General features: G+C 38.5%; 1 protein-coding gene across 21 annotated transcripts in view; it reads right to left on the reverse strand.

The window, feature by feature from the left end:
• The window catches only part of SGIP1 (SH3GL interacting endocytic adaptor 1), a 233782-nt gene that overhangs the window by 119386 nt on the left and 97536 nt on the right, over window positions 1–16860 (reverse strand). For 14 of the 21 annotated variants that reach the window (XM_081490832.1, XM_081490827.1, XM_081490816.1 and 11 more), the window contains exons 3-5: window positions 12023–12086; window positions 7050–7074; window positions 4024–4095 (exon numbers count right to left, since the gene is read on the reverse strand). In XM_081490832.1, the coding sequence (XP_081346958.1) occupies window positions 4024–4095; window positions 7050–7074; window positions 12023–12086 (161 nt within the window). The remainder of the gene's footprint in view (window positions 1–4023; window positions 4096–7049; window positions 7075–12022; window positions 12087–16860) is intronic. The other 7 variants (XM_081490837.1, XM_081490835.1, XM_081490822.1 and 4 more) reach the window with 2 other exon arrangements.

The raw sequence follows: 16860 nt of genomic DNA on the forward strand, positions 1-16860 counted from the left end.
TTTCCTAAACACCCTTGATAAAATATAAAGGGAATCAGATTCAAATTAGTTAACTCAGACTCTAAGTATTAAAAAATAGTGTTAATGTTCTTTTCAAGTGACTTTTCTTATGAAATTACTAAAAGACAATTTGAGGATTAATTGTGGATTTCTATCATCCATGCATCCTAGGCCTCCATGAGCACACATCATTATGAGAGGACTGGGTATCCGCATTATTCTCTCAGAATTATCTTAAAGTTCTATTTTTGGACCTGGTACTGCTGTGACATGTATGGCCATGAGAACTTGAGCAAGGATGTGGTGTCATTCAAACTGAAATTTCTAGGATTCTCTATTTCTCGTGAGCAAAGGATAAAAACACAGATGAGGTTGGTAATGGAGAGTCCATTCAACAACATTCCTGTTGTTAGCACATAGAGCGACAATATGTCACTGAGCACTTGTGGATCTCACAACAACGCACATTGGATGCTGATGAATCAGGCTTGAGGACAGGACACCTAATTTTGCAATCACAAATGAAGGCTGGTTGAGCTACAATGACAAATGAAGGCCGGTTGAGCTACAAGGTTAACAGCTGACACCATTTGACAAGTAGGTAGGAGAAGAAACCTTTTCATCTATGCATGCAGGACCACTAAAAATCCAAATCAGAGGTAACCTAGTAACATCATCATTGACTGATACTGCACGTTGATTGGGCACTCTAAGAACTAGCAGTAGTTGAGTGAGGGGAAATAGTGTGTGAGGAATAGATAATGTGTCCATTATTTTCCCATCTCTTCCCACATACCAACACTGCACTAGAACTTCCAAATGCACAAATTCTGTCCTGCCTCCACCAACCAACACACTGGGACAAAGGGCCCATGCCCCATATCCCTCTTTTTTGTCTTGCTCCTGACAAAGATTATATGCTTAATCAGACTACATCATTTTAAGGTTCTCACAGAATTGCCTTCATTGAATTAGTGCTTCAATAATATTCTTTGCTATTTGAATGAAGGTTGTTTTAAAAACTTGCCACATCAACTTTGCACCTGTATAAGCTATGAAGCTACTTTTGAGAACATGCTATCTTATAATAAATAATCTCTCGTGGTGAATGGCATGGTTCTTACTTCCTTTTTGTCATACTGGTTTTCTTTTATTATTTTTTTTTTATTTTTTTTTTTATAAATTTATTTATTTTAGTTGGGAGCTAATTACTTTACAATATTGTAATAGTTTTTGCCATACATTGACATGAATCAGCCATGGGTTTACATGTGTTCCCCTTCCTGGACCCCCCACCCACCTCCCTCCCCATCCCATTGGTTTTCTTTTAAAATTTCTACTTTACCAATGTTTGCATATGTTTTCATTGCAAAATTCTCCAAATCCCCCTTATAAAGCATATATATAATAAATTCAAAATACAAATGTAATTTAGAGTAATGGGAAATCAAATGAACTAAGCTGATCTCAAAAAACTAAACTTACAAACTCTGTGATCAGTATAATCCTATTAATAGATCTTTTAGTCCTTAATTCTTTATTACAAAGAATTGCTATCTAAAAACCAAAGAGATTAGATAAACTACTGAGTTCAAAATTTTCAAAGTTCTACAGATGTTTGCTTCCATGATAAGCTCATCTCTGTAACCAAAGCCCTTCAAGACCAAGATAGTTGATAGGTTCAGCTGAACAAAGACAAAATGAGTGTGTGTATTTCTTTACTGACAATATTAGGAATACAAAAGTTCCTCAATTTTTTGAATTTTCTAGATCTGGGCTGAGGGAAAGTTTCTCAGTTTCCATGGAAACCAAAGGAAGATTGTGATAAAGAGAAAGCAAAGCCTATAAAAAGAAATTTCTTTTAAAATAAGAACACTTTAAACATAAATACTAAACACAAACAACAAATCATAATAGTACATTCTTTTGGGTTGATATTAAAAACACACATACACACACATATATATACACAGCTCTATTAGAGAAATTAGCAATTTAGCTTCATTCACACTAGTGAATTCTTACAAATATATTTGATTTTGCAAGTGGAAATTATCAAGTTAGAGCTGGTTGAAATTCTCCTGGTAGAACTCTAAGGAAGAAATTCTCCCAGTTTAACAATTTAAGCAGCTCATAGTGATGATATGGAGGTAATGGCTTTATTGATTTTCAATTGGAAAACAGTGTAAAACCATGGAAGAATGTAATTTAAGTGGCTGCTGCTGCTGCTAAGTCGCTTCAGTCGTGTCCGACTCTGTGAGACCCCATGGACGGCAGCCCACCAGGCTCCCCCGTCCCCGGGATTCTCCAGGCAAGAACACTGGAGTGGGTTGCCATTTCCTTCTCCAAATTTAAGTGGGGAAATATGTAAAAATTAGGCTTAATATTTAGAGCAATGTTGGCTATTCACCAATATATTCAATATAAACAGTAATTTTTCTCTTGGAGTATCAAGTATGTATTTTTAAAATTTTTTTCTATATTTTCTAAAATCCACAATTCACATGAATCACTTCTAAAACTTGAATATATGACTGTTATTTAAAGATAATCAAGACTGATGCAATATTGATCATGTTTTAATAGGTATTTTACTTTGGTCAAGCTTATTATCTCTTCTCAGATAATGTGATTGGTTAGATGAATAAGAGTAGTAAAATTGTGTTCAATTATACATTCATCAACGTTCTTAATTTTAATTGTGGATGCTCCTCTTTTCCAAGGTCAGATCATGGCCACATTGTGCTCTTTGGTGAGAAGTATTAAAGATATGTGAAATACTGCCTAAATATTATGTTTTTGCCATTGAGATAGACTTGTCTCACTTTGTAAATAGCCCTATAGAATAGCACTATCCAGTAGAACTATCTGTGAAGAAGTAAATATTCCGTATGTGTGTTGTCCAATATGATGGCAACTAGCTATGGAGTGCTTAAAATGTGGCAAGTGTCACTGAAGAATTGAATCTCATTTTATTTTTAAAAATTAAAAAAATAGGTATTTATTGAACTGAAGTATAGCTGCTTTATAATGTTTCAGGTATACAGCAAAGTGATTCAATTATATATATACACACACACGTGTATATATATATATATATATACACATATTCTTTCCCATTATAGGTTATTACAAGATACTGAATATACTTCCCTGTGCTATAAAGTAGGTCCTTGTTGTTTATTATTTTACATATAGTAGTGTATACCTATTAATCTGAAATTCCCAATTTATACCTTCCTCCCTTGGCGTTTTCCTTGATAAACATGCTTGTTTTCTATGTCTGTGAGTTTATTTTTGTTTTATAAATGGGTTCATTTGTATCTTTTTTTTGTTTTAGATTTCACATATAAGTGATATCATATAATATGATGTTCATCTTTGTCTGCCTTACTTCCTTCAGTATGATAATCTCTAGATCTATCCATGTTGATGTAAATGGTACTATTTTATCATTTTTTATGATTAATATTCCATTGTATATATGCAATATATATTTATCCATTCATCTGTTTATGGCCATTAAGTGAGGAACTGAATTTTAAATAGCCACATGTGGCCACCATTTTGAACAACACAGCTATCATTGTTGTATAGTCTGGGCCACCAGGATCAGCACCCCAAGTCCACTGTCAAGTACCTTAGGTCCCACAGGCCCAGGTCCTGCCAAATTCCTGATGTTACTTAGATAGTGCTGACCCTAGTAAATGGCTACTCAATTTGTATAATGTGTTTATATTATAGCCAAAGTTTTCTTACAGATAGCAGATTCTTTTAAAAATCTGAATTGCTGTCCTTTGTGTAAGACATAGGCATGTCTCTTATGCCTGATCACTTTTCAAAAGTATATTCAGACACCAACATATACAATCTATATAGTTGATTTAAAAATTGGCCCCAGTATTGGGAAATACTATCTACAAGGAGTCTTAAATGCTTTTGTGTTTTCAAATTTCAAATTGGGATTTTACTCACTGTTTCTACAACCCCTTGGAAATTTTAAACTAAAATCTGTTTCCTTACCGAAACTTTTTTTCCTCCTTCACGCGCGCACTCTGCTTTGTTATTGTAGGGTGGTTCATGTGGGCTGGGCTGCTGGAATTGATTGTTTTCATGTAGAAAAAAGTTGTTAAAGGATCTGTTTGTTCTTCAAGACACATATAAAGAATCACACGGAGTCAGCAAACATACCATAGAAGAAACAACATCTAGGCCAAATTGGAGGGCCTACCAATCTTGGCAGGGTTCTCAAAGCAAAGAGTGGACTTTGGGGCCCATAATGAGGCTCTATTCAGCAGGCCAGTGTGGCTAGGCCAGGAGAAGAAGGGAGAGGGGGAAAGAGGTGTCCCAGGCACCAGGGCTGATATGAATCCAGTCCTCATTCAGCCAGCACTTAATTTACAGGTAGAGAAAAAACACTGGGACACACCAGAGACTGAATAAAAATAGTTGTATTTCTAATGGCAGTCTGAAAAGGCTAGCTGCACTGCATATTTCCCTGGATCATAGCCTTCTGGGGAGACATCAAGACACAGAGCACACACAGCTGCCAGCTCCCAATCTGGACCCTTTCCCGCACACGTGTTCAGGATGAGCTGAGATCTCCTCATAGCAATGACCGTTGACATCCAGTCCCCCAGTCTAGGTGTGGATGGAAATCTGAACTGCTTAGGAGAAACTCAGTGTATCCTGAACAAGTCAGAGTTTGTCTCTGGGTCAGACTGCATTGCCACACAGATGCCTAAAGCCTCAAACTTGGAGACAGACAGCTTGGCCAGGAGTGGGCATATTCGATCAGTGGAGAGCAAGGCAAGCCCATCTTGCTACATGCAGCCCAGCTACAGAGCCTCTGTAGACAAAACCTCAAAAGCCTTGTCACCAAAGATGGGCTTCACTGGATTTGCAGAAACTGAATTTAAACAGTTAAACCTGCTGTGTAACTCCTGTGTTGACAAAGTGATTCATAAGCATGAAGTCGGTACACCACTACCTATAGTTTGTAGAACCACATTAGTGAAACCATAAATTTCAACTTCAGATATTCAAAAATAAATCACTTTAAAGCTTACTCAGCCATGTAAAAGTGGACTGGCTCCACTGACATAAGGTCTTAAAGAAATCAGTCTGAGTTTGAAAGAAAATCAGGTTGAGATTTCCAGGGACTGAATGCAAATAGAAATTTTGGACTTCTATAGCAACTAGTTTGAGAAGGTGTTCTCAAAATTTGGTGCCCACAGTATGTGGTGAAAACTGGAGGCACATTTCCAAGTGGTAAAATAAGCAGCTGGCTAACAATGTCCAATTACCTAAGAAGCTGTATACTCTGAGAACATGAATTTATTCTGAATGCAGCCTATCTTCCAAACAGGTTTGTATTATTTCTTGAGAAATCAAAATTAAATAACTCCTCTTTTCTAAAATGATGACCAGTGATATATTTGTGGCATTTACAATTAAGGAACAAAGAGGGCGTGTCTGCTGGTAAATAACTTGATGTGACTGGGCATGGTGGCAATGATGGAGGGAGGGCTTGGGGAACTCAGGGATGAAGCCTTGCCTTAGGGTGGGCGAGTCTGCAGAATCACAGCTGGGCTTACGGACACAGCACATACTCAGAGCCACTTGTTACACACCAGTGCTGTGCCAGGTACCAGGGGCATGTTCTACTCAAGATGTAAACAGGGGGTCCCTGGAAGAGCAGAGAACTGAGACAGCAGTGGGGCTTCAGAGACAATGACCGGAGGGGTGGAAGGAGCTTTAGAGTGAGAACAAAATGGACAAGACTGAGGGTGCCAGAGGGAGAGAAGCAAGAGTCAGCAAACCAGCCTGGGAGCATCAGGGAGGGAAAGCAGAGACTAGCTAACAGAGCCTTGCAAGGGTGAGAATGAAGGGGACAAGAGAACTCAGCGAGGGGACTGAGACAGAAGCAAAGAGAAGACACAGAAGCAGAGTACCTGAGACAGAGTTAACGAGAGGGCTCTGAGCCAGAAGCAAGAGGTGAGGAGAAGCTGAGTCTTCTGGGTCTTTTTTTTCCCCTGCTGAATAGAGCCTTGATTATAGTGTTACCCAATGTCTGATAAATTTCAGTCTACTTCCTTAACATTTCATGGAGAGAACTACATGAATGCAAAAGGCACCCCAAAGCTAAGAACCTTGAGTTAAATGTGGGAGAAAAACTCCTACCATAGCTGCAATTAACACCCCAATTTAGGTCTAATATTATAAAGGGTGATTTTTCAAAAAAAAAATTATCTATCAGGTTTATTTTAGTTCCCACTCCAGCCCAATGAGCCTAATGTGAGTCCCTTTTTTTCCTCCTTCAGTAACAGCTGTTCTTTTGAACCTTCTGAATAGGCATCTGATTCAGCTTTGAAGGAAGTCATTTTAGAAGTTGGTGCAGCCTGTCATCAGGACTACTTGGATAAATCCAAGCTCATGCACCACCGACTTCTCTAAAAAAGCAAGAAATCTGGTGACCAGCAAGGAATCAGAGTTCCTGTTAACTCTTAAACCGGTGGACACATTTTCCTCCTCCAGGCTGTAAATTCAGGCATAAGTGGTTTCAAGACCATTTCCTACTTATGAATTTAATACAGAAAATGTATCTGCAGCTCAACTGCCAAAAGGGAAAAGCTTCTTTCAATTTTATTGGATCTCAGCTCCATTATGGACTTTGTGGCCTCTGTTGGAGAAAAGCATTCTCATATAATGAGCTCTTATGTCATTAAATTGGAAATGAAATAACAGTTGATGGTAGCAGCCCCTGCAGGAACTGTCTGACTTTTGACACATCATATTGATGACTGGTTGCCTTGCCTGCGCTGGGGCAAGGTTTTAGGCGAATGCAATAAATAAGTTTAACTTGACCAAGACTGTATTTATGTCCCGTGCAATTACTACAAAAAATTACAATAGTAAGAGGTCTGAAAAGTCAATTAAGCTCATTTTTTCCCCCTGCAGGAAAAAAAAAATGAAACGGGGCTTTAAGAAATTTAAACTAGCATAGGTTGAAATGCAAACCTACTAAAAATGGTCATTTAAATACTTACAATTCCATCTCTATCTGGTGAACCTCTGTAACAAAAAGAAATTAGTAGCTATTAGGAAAATGAATCATTCTTGCTACACAGACTCAAGTACAACAATAAGAGTCATTAACCACCTCTAGCCAGTTCCCACCCCAGTAAACCTGGCTAATGAAAGCTAATCAAAACAAACTGGTTGAATGATATTTCAGTGTGGTGTGTGTGTACATGTATGTGGGAGGGAGAGATTCATTAAAAATTGAAATCCAAAAGGCACAAGTTGTTGGTGCAGTGTCTTGCCCACTTGTGAGAGGAGAATTCAGTAAGAGCTGTCCCATTTAATCGGCTTCCATTTAAAACTACCACCAGAAATGCCAATCGATTTGTTTCTCTCATCTTCTCCCTGTAAGTGGTCTTGAATTTCCCCTTATAAGAAGGAACTTCTATGGTATTTTTCAAGTCACTTTGAGAATCTCTATTTTCTTCCATCTTTCTATATTTACTGCTCCTTTGATTGCAGGAGGGCAGGAAATGAAGAGCAATTTTACTAAATGGTTCACTTTGATGACTAAAGTCCAGAGTACTTAATCCATAGTAATGCTAGGCTACAGTGTTTAAGAATAAGGTCTTCAGAGAAGGATGAATCTAGGTGTTCCGACTCCATTATTTACTAATTCTCTGATCTTGGACAAATTACTTAACCTCTCAAGTCAGTTTAAATATGATAAGTATATAAAGAATTTATAATGACTCCCAACACATACTAAGTCTTCAAAAATGTTTGTTACAGGTTTTTTCCCTCTTCCATGATGGCTCTACCCTAGGAACAAACACGAAACTGCCCACTTGAAGCCACGTTAGGCTTTATAGCAATAGAGGAAGGGTATTACTGTTACTCTGGTAAACTGAACTGGAGGAACAGACGAAAGGGAGAAGTAAAAGGGTAGTCATTGTAACTTTATAACCTCATATTAATTCTAATATTAATATTTCAATTAATATTAATTCTAATATTAATTAATATTAGGAGATAGAAAAATATTATTCTATTAACATGGAGACCAGAATCATGCTCAGGTGAGGACCTGCACTGTTTGGAAGGAAACCTTAGTAAGTGCTTGGGTGGAGTGAAAATGAAAGTGAAAGTCCCTTAGTCATGTCCAACTCTTTGCGACTCCATGGACTATACAGTTCATGGAATTCTCCAGGCCAGAATACTGGAGTGGGTAGCTGCTCCCTTCTCCAGGGGATCTTCCCAGCTGAGGGATCGAACTCAGGTCTCCCATATTGCAGGCAGATTCTTTACCAGCTGAGCCACCAGGTGTGGTTGGAACTGTTCCTTAGGAGGTGGGACCAAGTAAAATGTTCTTTATATGCTGGGACATCTTCTTAGCTTCAAGGTTTGATTCCTTTCCCTGCCGACACCCCCTTCAAAATTAGCAGAACATTCTACTTGGATTACAAAACATTGATGGGAGTGCATGATTTTTCTTAATCATTTCCATGTGGATGCAAGAATGAATCAGTGACACAGGGGCTAGAAGTAGAGAGGACCCTGATTTTGAAAGACCAGGGGAGTTGACAGAGCCTGAGGGTGTTTGGACATTTGCTAGCTATGAGAATTACTAACAGTTGGTTCAAAGAAATTTCATCTAAGAAAGAAGGATAGGAAGAGTTATATATAATTCATTCAACAAATATTGAGTGACTTATAATGCGCCAGGCACTAGACTAAACTCAGGAGATAAAATGATGAAGAAGACATGCTTTTTGAGACAAGCAAGTAAATCCAGTGTGTTATTATGACCACAATAAACCCAGGTGGCAAGAAAGCACAGAGAAAAGTACCAACTCACACTCATTAAAGCCAATTTTCCTTATCAGATTTATATACCGAAAAAACAAACAAACAAACATTTCTTACTAGGATTTCAGCCTCTGCTAAAGGGATCAGGAGAAAGGAGATTTTGTTAACTTTTTCGTAGGACAAATCCAGAGGCACTCATTCTGGTGGGGCTGTCTTTAGGGGCAGGTGATAGATGCAAGGGGATCTTAAATGGGAGGCCACTTGGTTTCATGTGTATTACTGCTATAGGGATGGCATTTGAAACATTTTCATCAGAATAATGTAATAGTACATAGCAGTGTTTGTGTCTATTTGAATCTTTTGTCTTTTCCATTGATGGAAATGAGGCTGGTTCTTCCCAGTATGGTGGTAGTAAGCATGGTGATGGAGAGCACCAGCTACAGCACCAGACTGCAGGTTCAATCAGCTCAGATTTCCTAGCTGCATAACTGAACAAGAACTTCACCCCTTTGCGTTCCAGTTTCCTCATCTACATAACAGCTGTGATAACAGTATATACCTCACAGGGCTATTAAAGGATCCAGTGAGTTAATATAAATGAAGAGCCTGGAATAGTGCCTAGAACATTGTAAATACTCATAAAATGTTATCTAGCATAAAGTTCTTATACCAATATAAGCTGACATAGGATGAGGAGTAGAGAGAGATTTTAGCAGCCTCAGACAATTGGGCAAGTCCTCAATTTATTTCCTAATCCTCTCTTATTAAGTTTTATGTTTTTAAATAAATACAGCAGACCTACTATATTTACTGACTTCCATTTTAAAACTGATCATCTACCAGGCACCTTTTGCCTCTGTTTTTAAAAATGACAGTTACCTCTAGCCACTACTCCTTTTTCTCTTTAACCCCCCTATTGGTCTTGATTATAATTTTATCCATCTATTCTGTTTTTTCTTTTCCTGGGTGATAAAAGAATAGGCACTTGATTTTGGACTAGAAAACTGGCTCCATGTCTTATTTTCTGGGTAGCCTTCAGCAATTAATTCATTTTGGCATTGATTTCTCATCTCTAAAATTGAGAAATTACTTCTAACCTTATTGGATTACTGTGAGGATTAAAAAGGATATCAGTGCATTACAAAACACCTTGCACAGAGCCTGGCATTTAGCACAGGCTCTCTCCTTTCCTCTATCAGCCATTGTAATGATGATCAAATCAGGAAGCTCTGGATCTAACCCCACTCTATCTAAGGACACCCAATCAGCTGAATTTGGAGCTGCAGCTACCATAGCAGGTTGCTTGGCAACCCTCATGGAGTTGCAACAGCCCTGAAAACAGTTTGCATCAGCAAGGTTTCAGTGATGGCAGACTATCATAAGCATTACCTAAATTTGAAGGGACAGTACATTGCCACAATATTTCCCCAGCCTTCTGCAAGAATGATATATGACCCAATCAGAGAGTAGGGGGTTCCTGAAAGGCAGAGGCTTACATTAAATGGCTTGTCCTTTGACCATCACTGCTGATGGAACCAGTTTATAGCTAATTTGCTATCACCTAAGTAAACTGGGGCACTCAGATGATAAGAAGTGAAAGAGAGATGCTTGGGATTTTACAAGCAAATGTCTCATTAGAGTACTTCAGAGAGATGTCGGCCATCTACCCAAAACTGTGAGGAGTAACTTTCTCATTTTCATGATTGTAGAAGTGGTGATGGAAGAGCAGTGCTCTTCCTTTGCTCTTCCAAAGGCAAATAGCTCAGCCTACCCTGGGGAGGTTGTCTGACCTCTTTTCCCTTTTGAAGGAGCTTTTATCCTTTTTAGTTTTCTTCACACACCAGAGATTATGTGTAGTCAGTTAAACAAACACTATCTTCAAAGAAAACTGGATTTGGTTTCTGCTAACAACATTCTCCTGAGAAATGTCTAATAGTATCCCACACAGCATGTGGCACATTGTAGGTGACACGATGTTACTGACAGACGGACCACTACAGTGCCTGGCCTTTTAGGGAAATTAGATTCTAACGTCAATGCAGGCCCATTAGAGGAAAGTGTATTCTAAGGTTGTGGAGCTACTGGCAAAGCTGAAGCCAGAGCCCAGGTCTCCTGACTCTGCTGAATGAACCATCCCCTATTCTGCTTAACTTTTCAAAAATGGCAATTTCTTAAGAAATAATGGAAGTTGTATAATGCTCAGAAATTTTTCTAATTTAATCATTTAAAAACATTGGCAAGACTAGATAGAGTAAATGTAGTTTCCACGAAATAACTATTCGCTAAAAGAGAAAGCACAAAGAAAAGGTTAAGATCAGGAGACTTAACATCTGATATTTAGACAAAACATAGCTTTTTACCCCTCAATCCTTTACAGTCTCTGGTTTAGAAGCCTCAAGGCTTCAAGGTTGTACACTGGCTAAGGAAGGAAGCCCAGACACCTCAGCCTGGCACTTAAAGCCCTTCCTATCTAGTCCTGACCTTTTCAGCCTCACCTCTTATCACATTTACCAGCAGTCGACAGGCAGACTGGCCTGTTTAGCTTGTCCTGAAGACCTCCTTGGGTTTTCTACATCTCTGTTTTGGCTGTTGCTCCCTTTGCATAAAATGCATGTCCTCATCTTCTTGAAGATCAAACTCAAGGCTCCTCCCACATTGAAACTTCACTGAACATCTCTTTAAATATGAGCTTTTCCACCCTCGAATTTCCCAGGAAATTCCATTTTTAGTTGCTCAAAAGGAACTTACCACATATTAATTTGTACGAGTAATAGGAGTAGTGGCTGCTGCCATTCACTGAGCATTTAACTAAGTACTAGTTACCAGTGTAGTCATGTCCAATGTTAGCTGTTTTAGCTATATGAAAGATACTTCAATTTGCATGAATTAAAAATTATCAGAGGACAAGGCCATAGGGCAATGCTCTGCACCTTGTGATAACATTTATGCAGGATAAATATATACAGAAGGAAAAGCTAAAGGTGTGAGATCAATATAACCCTTTTCCTTTTCAACTGTGTCTAAACAACTATTGATTTTCCCATTTTCTAACTTTCTTGCAGGGATTCTAGCCAAAAAGGGGGTTTAATGGGCTCATTATTCTTCTATACAGCAGCCCAAACCAGATCCACATTCCTACATGGGCACCGCCAGCTGATGCTGATCAGTGGTGTTCTCCTCAAGTACATACGTAGAATCAGTGTCCTTTTCTTTCTTCCGTATTCCAAAGGCCTTCCTTGTACGTTTTTTCAATCCTGTGGGAAAACAACAAAAGGTCAGGAAGTTTATTTTCGAATGTTCCTAGCAACATTCAAGTGAACTATTTTTAAAGTTGCAGCACATTAGTTAAATCTGAATGTTCAAAAAGCCATGAAAGTTTCTTCATTTGTATGCGTGTGTGTGTGTGCATGTGTGTATGATTCATTACCATATTTTTCAACAGAGTTTATCAAGGACATGGCACTGTAAGCTCTTAGCACTATAAGCAATGTAAGAATGTAAAAATGAGGCTTCCCTGGTAACTCAGCGGTAAAGACTCCACCTGCTAATGCAGGAGATGTGGGTTCGATCCCTGATTCGGGAAGATCCTTCATGCCGCAGTGCAACTAAGCCTGTTTGCCACAACTATTGAGCCTGTACTCTAGAGCCCTGGAATCTCAACTACTGAAGCTCTCACCTAGAGCCCATACTCCCCAACAAGAGAAGCCACTGCAATGAGAAGCCTGTAAATTGCATTTGGAGAGTAGGCCCAGCTTGCTGCAACTAGAGAAAAAGCCCACACAGCAATGAAGACCCAGTGAAGCCAAAACTAAATAAATAAATAAAATTATTATTTTTTAACAAATATAAATAAATGGAAAGGAGATCAGGACCAGGTACAGAAAAGTTGGCAAGCTTTTCTTAAGACTTGTTATTCATTCTCCAAATAGGCACTCTGCCAAAAAATTCAATTACAGATTTAGAACAGTAATTTTCAGGTTAGATGTGTTCTTGAGAACAGGATAGTTCCAAGACAGAAATCATGTAAACCACATGACAGAGCCACATTGGCCTGACACATCTTTGTATCCATATTCCCAATTCATCCTTTTCTACTTTCTCAGTTTGGTGGCTTTATTGGATTCTCTGAACATACCACAACATCTGTACTCCAACATCTTACTTCCTTGTTGGGTCCTTACCACTGGCGGAAATGCTTTTCCTATCTTGTTGATATTTAGAACTTGCATACTTGCTTCCAAGGTCCCATCAACTTCCACCTCCTCTGTGAGGGCCTCCTAATCCTAGTGTAGTCAGAAACCAACTGTCCTGTGCTCCCCTCAAATTTTGCTCTTATATGTATTGACTTAGCAACTAAATAGCAACAATGAATTATAATACAAAAAATTACTCCACTTATTATTTCGTATGTCAGTTTCCCTCATAGACTGTAATCCTTTCTAGGACAGAGGCCAAAGATATGCTCTCTATATCTTCTGCACCAAACACAGGAACCAGATAATATTTGTTGATTTAAGATGTCTTCTAAGAAGCATCATTCAGGTGCTATTGAAATAAGAAGCCTCCCTCCTTGCATCCTAGATAAACCAAGCCCAATCTTGTATCTTCCATTCTTGTCCTAACAAGGTTCTGTCTGGGATTCCCATCTCCTACACATCCTGTAGTTACCTGTGTGGCTTGCATTTCTCACGTTGTGTGTGTTCTCAGTCGTGTCCGACTCTTTGATCTCATGGACTGTAGCTGGTCAGACACCTCTATCCATAGGACTTCCCTGGCAAGAATACAGGAGTGGGCTGCCATTTCCTCCTGCAGGGAATCTTCCTGACCCAGGGTTCAAACCTGCATCTCCTGCATTGCAGGTGGATTCTTTACCACTGAGCCATTGGGGAAACCAATTTCTCATGTTAGTGAGTCTTATTCAGATATACCACTGCCTATATATTCAAAACCTTAGACTTGTTACTGGTGGTTTGGAAATTTTTCTTCACAAATTATATCTGGAAAAGTCACTGATGTTCAGAATTTGTTTGGCACTACCAGGTGGCACTATCTGGAGAAGAAAATGGCTACCCACTCCAGTATTCTTCCCTGGAGAACCCCATGGAAAGAAGAACCTGGCAGGCTACAGTCCGTGGGGTTGCAGAGTCGGACACAACTGAGCGATTACCACTACCAGGTCGATTGGGCGTCCCAGGTGGCTCAGTGGGTAAAGAATCCACCTGCAATGCAAAAGACGATCCCTAGGTTGGGAAAATCCCCTGGAGGAGGGCATGGCAACCCACTCCAGTATTCTTGCCTGGAGAATCCCCATGGACAGAGGATCCTGGCATGCTACAGTCCTTGGGGTTGCAAAGAGCTGAACGTGACTGAAGCAACTGAGCATGCATGCATGCTCCAGGTGGATCAAAGGGAAAAACACTGACAAAATCAGAGATTTGATGTCATCTTCTAAAACATATGAATCAGCCCAGACCACTTGGATGATCTGAGTCATTCATTATCTGACTCTCAAGATACTACTCAAATATAATCTCCAAATGCCTCTGTTTGTCTAATTTTGCATTTGAACAGTCATTCCATTTAAGAGGTTTAGGTCTTTAAAATGTCAATGTTTGTTTTAAAAAAATCTCCTCCCACATTAAGCTATTCTCCATTACGCTCCACATGAGGTGTTCATAGAAAACTTACTGACATTTAAACTATCCACCCATTACATTTAGGAATACCTTCCCTCTGTCATTTTTAATTTTGAGTGTGAGAAACTTCTCACCTCTAATTGCCTTATCTCCTTATAGGGACAAAATTATCATTTTCTTCCTATAATTTTTCTTGGGCTTTAAGTCTCTTCACTGGCTTCTCCATGCTTCTAATTCAGCTTTGGGGGTCCCGGTGCATGCTATATTCACTGGTCAATATTGGTTTTTATAGGATTATAAAGCAAATGCTATTATTATCTTATGTTTTCAAATTACTTTAGTTCCTATAACTTGACCATGAGATAAGAGATAGCATGTCCTACCAAACAGATGAGAAAATACAGACAAATTCCAGTAATTCTTGTATTAAATTAGTAACAGAACAGGCAATAGAAGTTTTCCATAGACTCTGTCCTGTTTTTGACCACCAAATTTGGATAATAGCCAATATGAACTAGGTCATGAACATCATGAGTTGTTCATTTTCCAGTAAAAAGTGTTCTGGCTCAGGCTTCAGGAGACAGAGTCCATCGCCAGCATCACTTTTAATTGTGTAGATGAATATGAGTTACATTTTTTTTTTGTATTTCCATCTCTCAGTTTACAACAAATCAGTCAGCAACAAGGAATGAAAGAACTTGCACATATTTGCAAAATGCAATGCCATTCTGTAGTTTTAGTTTCAGTGAAAGTCATATTTCCCATATGTAGAACACATTCTCATATATGGAATATATATAGAAATACACCAGAGGTGTGACATTCCAGAAAAACAAAACAAATCAAATTGTTGAAAAAGAGAAAACACTGAAAACTTTTGCCCCTTGAAAGATGGAAAGATGTGAGAAATTTAGAAGACTATAAAGAAAATTCTGAAAGACAAAAAAATATGAAATATAAAAGTTATTCATATCTTAATAGCTCTTTGAGAAGATGCAGGAAGAAACAATCATACCAAATGAACTAAAAGTGAATGGAAAGGTGTGGTCAAGTCTTTTGAGAGTTTATTTAAAAATATTCAAAGAGCATGTACATCTCCACACTGCTATATTTAAAATGGATAACCAACAAGGACCTACTATATAGCACATGGAACTCTGCTGAATGTTATGTGGCAGCCTGGATAGGAGGGGAGTTTGAGGGGGAATGGATACATGTATATGTATGGCTGAATCCCTACCCTGTTCACTTGAAACTATCACAACATTGTTAATTGGATATACCCCAATACAAAAGAAAAAGTTTTTACGAATATCCAAAGAAATTCTTCAAACGAGAACAAGGATAGTCAAAGATCTTATAGTAGTAACAAGCTTAAGACACCACATCTGGTAACATAATAAGCTTAAAAAACACTATATCCAATGATTTTTTTCACTTCTGACTCCCAAACTACATGAAAGTTTTAAAGTGAATTTTCTACAGTATAATTATCCTTAGGCTGGGTCATGAATTTTTGTCAATTATTCTTTACCAAAAATGGAAGGGAAAAAGTCAAGTGTCTTTGAGAAATGAAGTAACTAACTTTTCCCTTGCCAACATCTAAACAAAGATTTCTAAAGAGGACGAATGTTAATGTTCTGATGATCTGAGGCTAGGACAGTCCTCTTCCAAGCTATGGAGCTAAGAACATCCTCCCACCTGCATGCAGAACTGGCTCAGGCACACGGAAGTCTGGCCTGTGCCTGCAGCATATCTCCACCTCATTTAGATTCCTTTAGCCTCCTCTGGTATTATGGGAGAAGCTAGTCAAGTCTGGGAACTACAACAGCAAAATTTAAAAATAGACTGATTTTTAAGATGATAGGAAAGCTTATTTCAAGATAGGTAGTCCTGGATATGATGTTACAAGGTAATGAAATAGCAAAGAGGCAGAAACTGACAATAGTGACAGCACAAATATATAGAGTAATATTTGTAATTACCAAAAATGAGGTCCAAACTACGGGCTGGGTACCAGCTGCTTTGCATATGTTGACTCATTTAAATTTCTTACAAGCCTTGTGAAAAAGTAGAAGGTATTTTCTTTGCAAATGATGAGCCTTAGGGTTTACCTGAGTTAGGTTTTATTTATCATCATCTCTAGGGGTGGGTATTGGAGGTTCTTTACCCATGGATCCCCAGAGTTCTGCTGGATTGTGTCCTAATTTTCTTTACATCCGCTCTTTGGGGGGCAATTTCATTCATTGATCATTCATGGTTTCATTTTCCATCTATATGTAGTTGAATCCTAAATCCATAGGTCAGACCCAGTACTATTTCCTGAGCTTCTGGATATTTAGTACTTTTTATCATACTCAAGCTTCTATAAATAAGCATCATATTTCTTTGA

This window comes from Giraffa tippelskirchi, chromosome 5, assembly GCF_054371585.1.
Source record: "Giraffa tippelskirchi isolate mGirTip1 chromosome 5, T2T-mGirTip1v1.2.pri, whole genome shotgun sequence".
NCBI classification, from domain to species: Eukaryota; Metazoa; Chordata; class Mammalia; order Artiodactyla; family Giraffidae; genus Giraffa; species Giraffa tippelskirchi.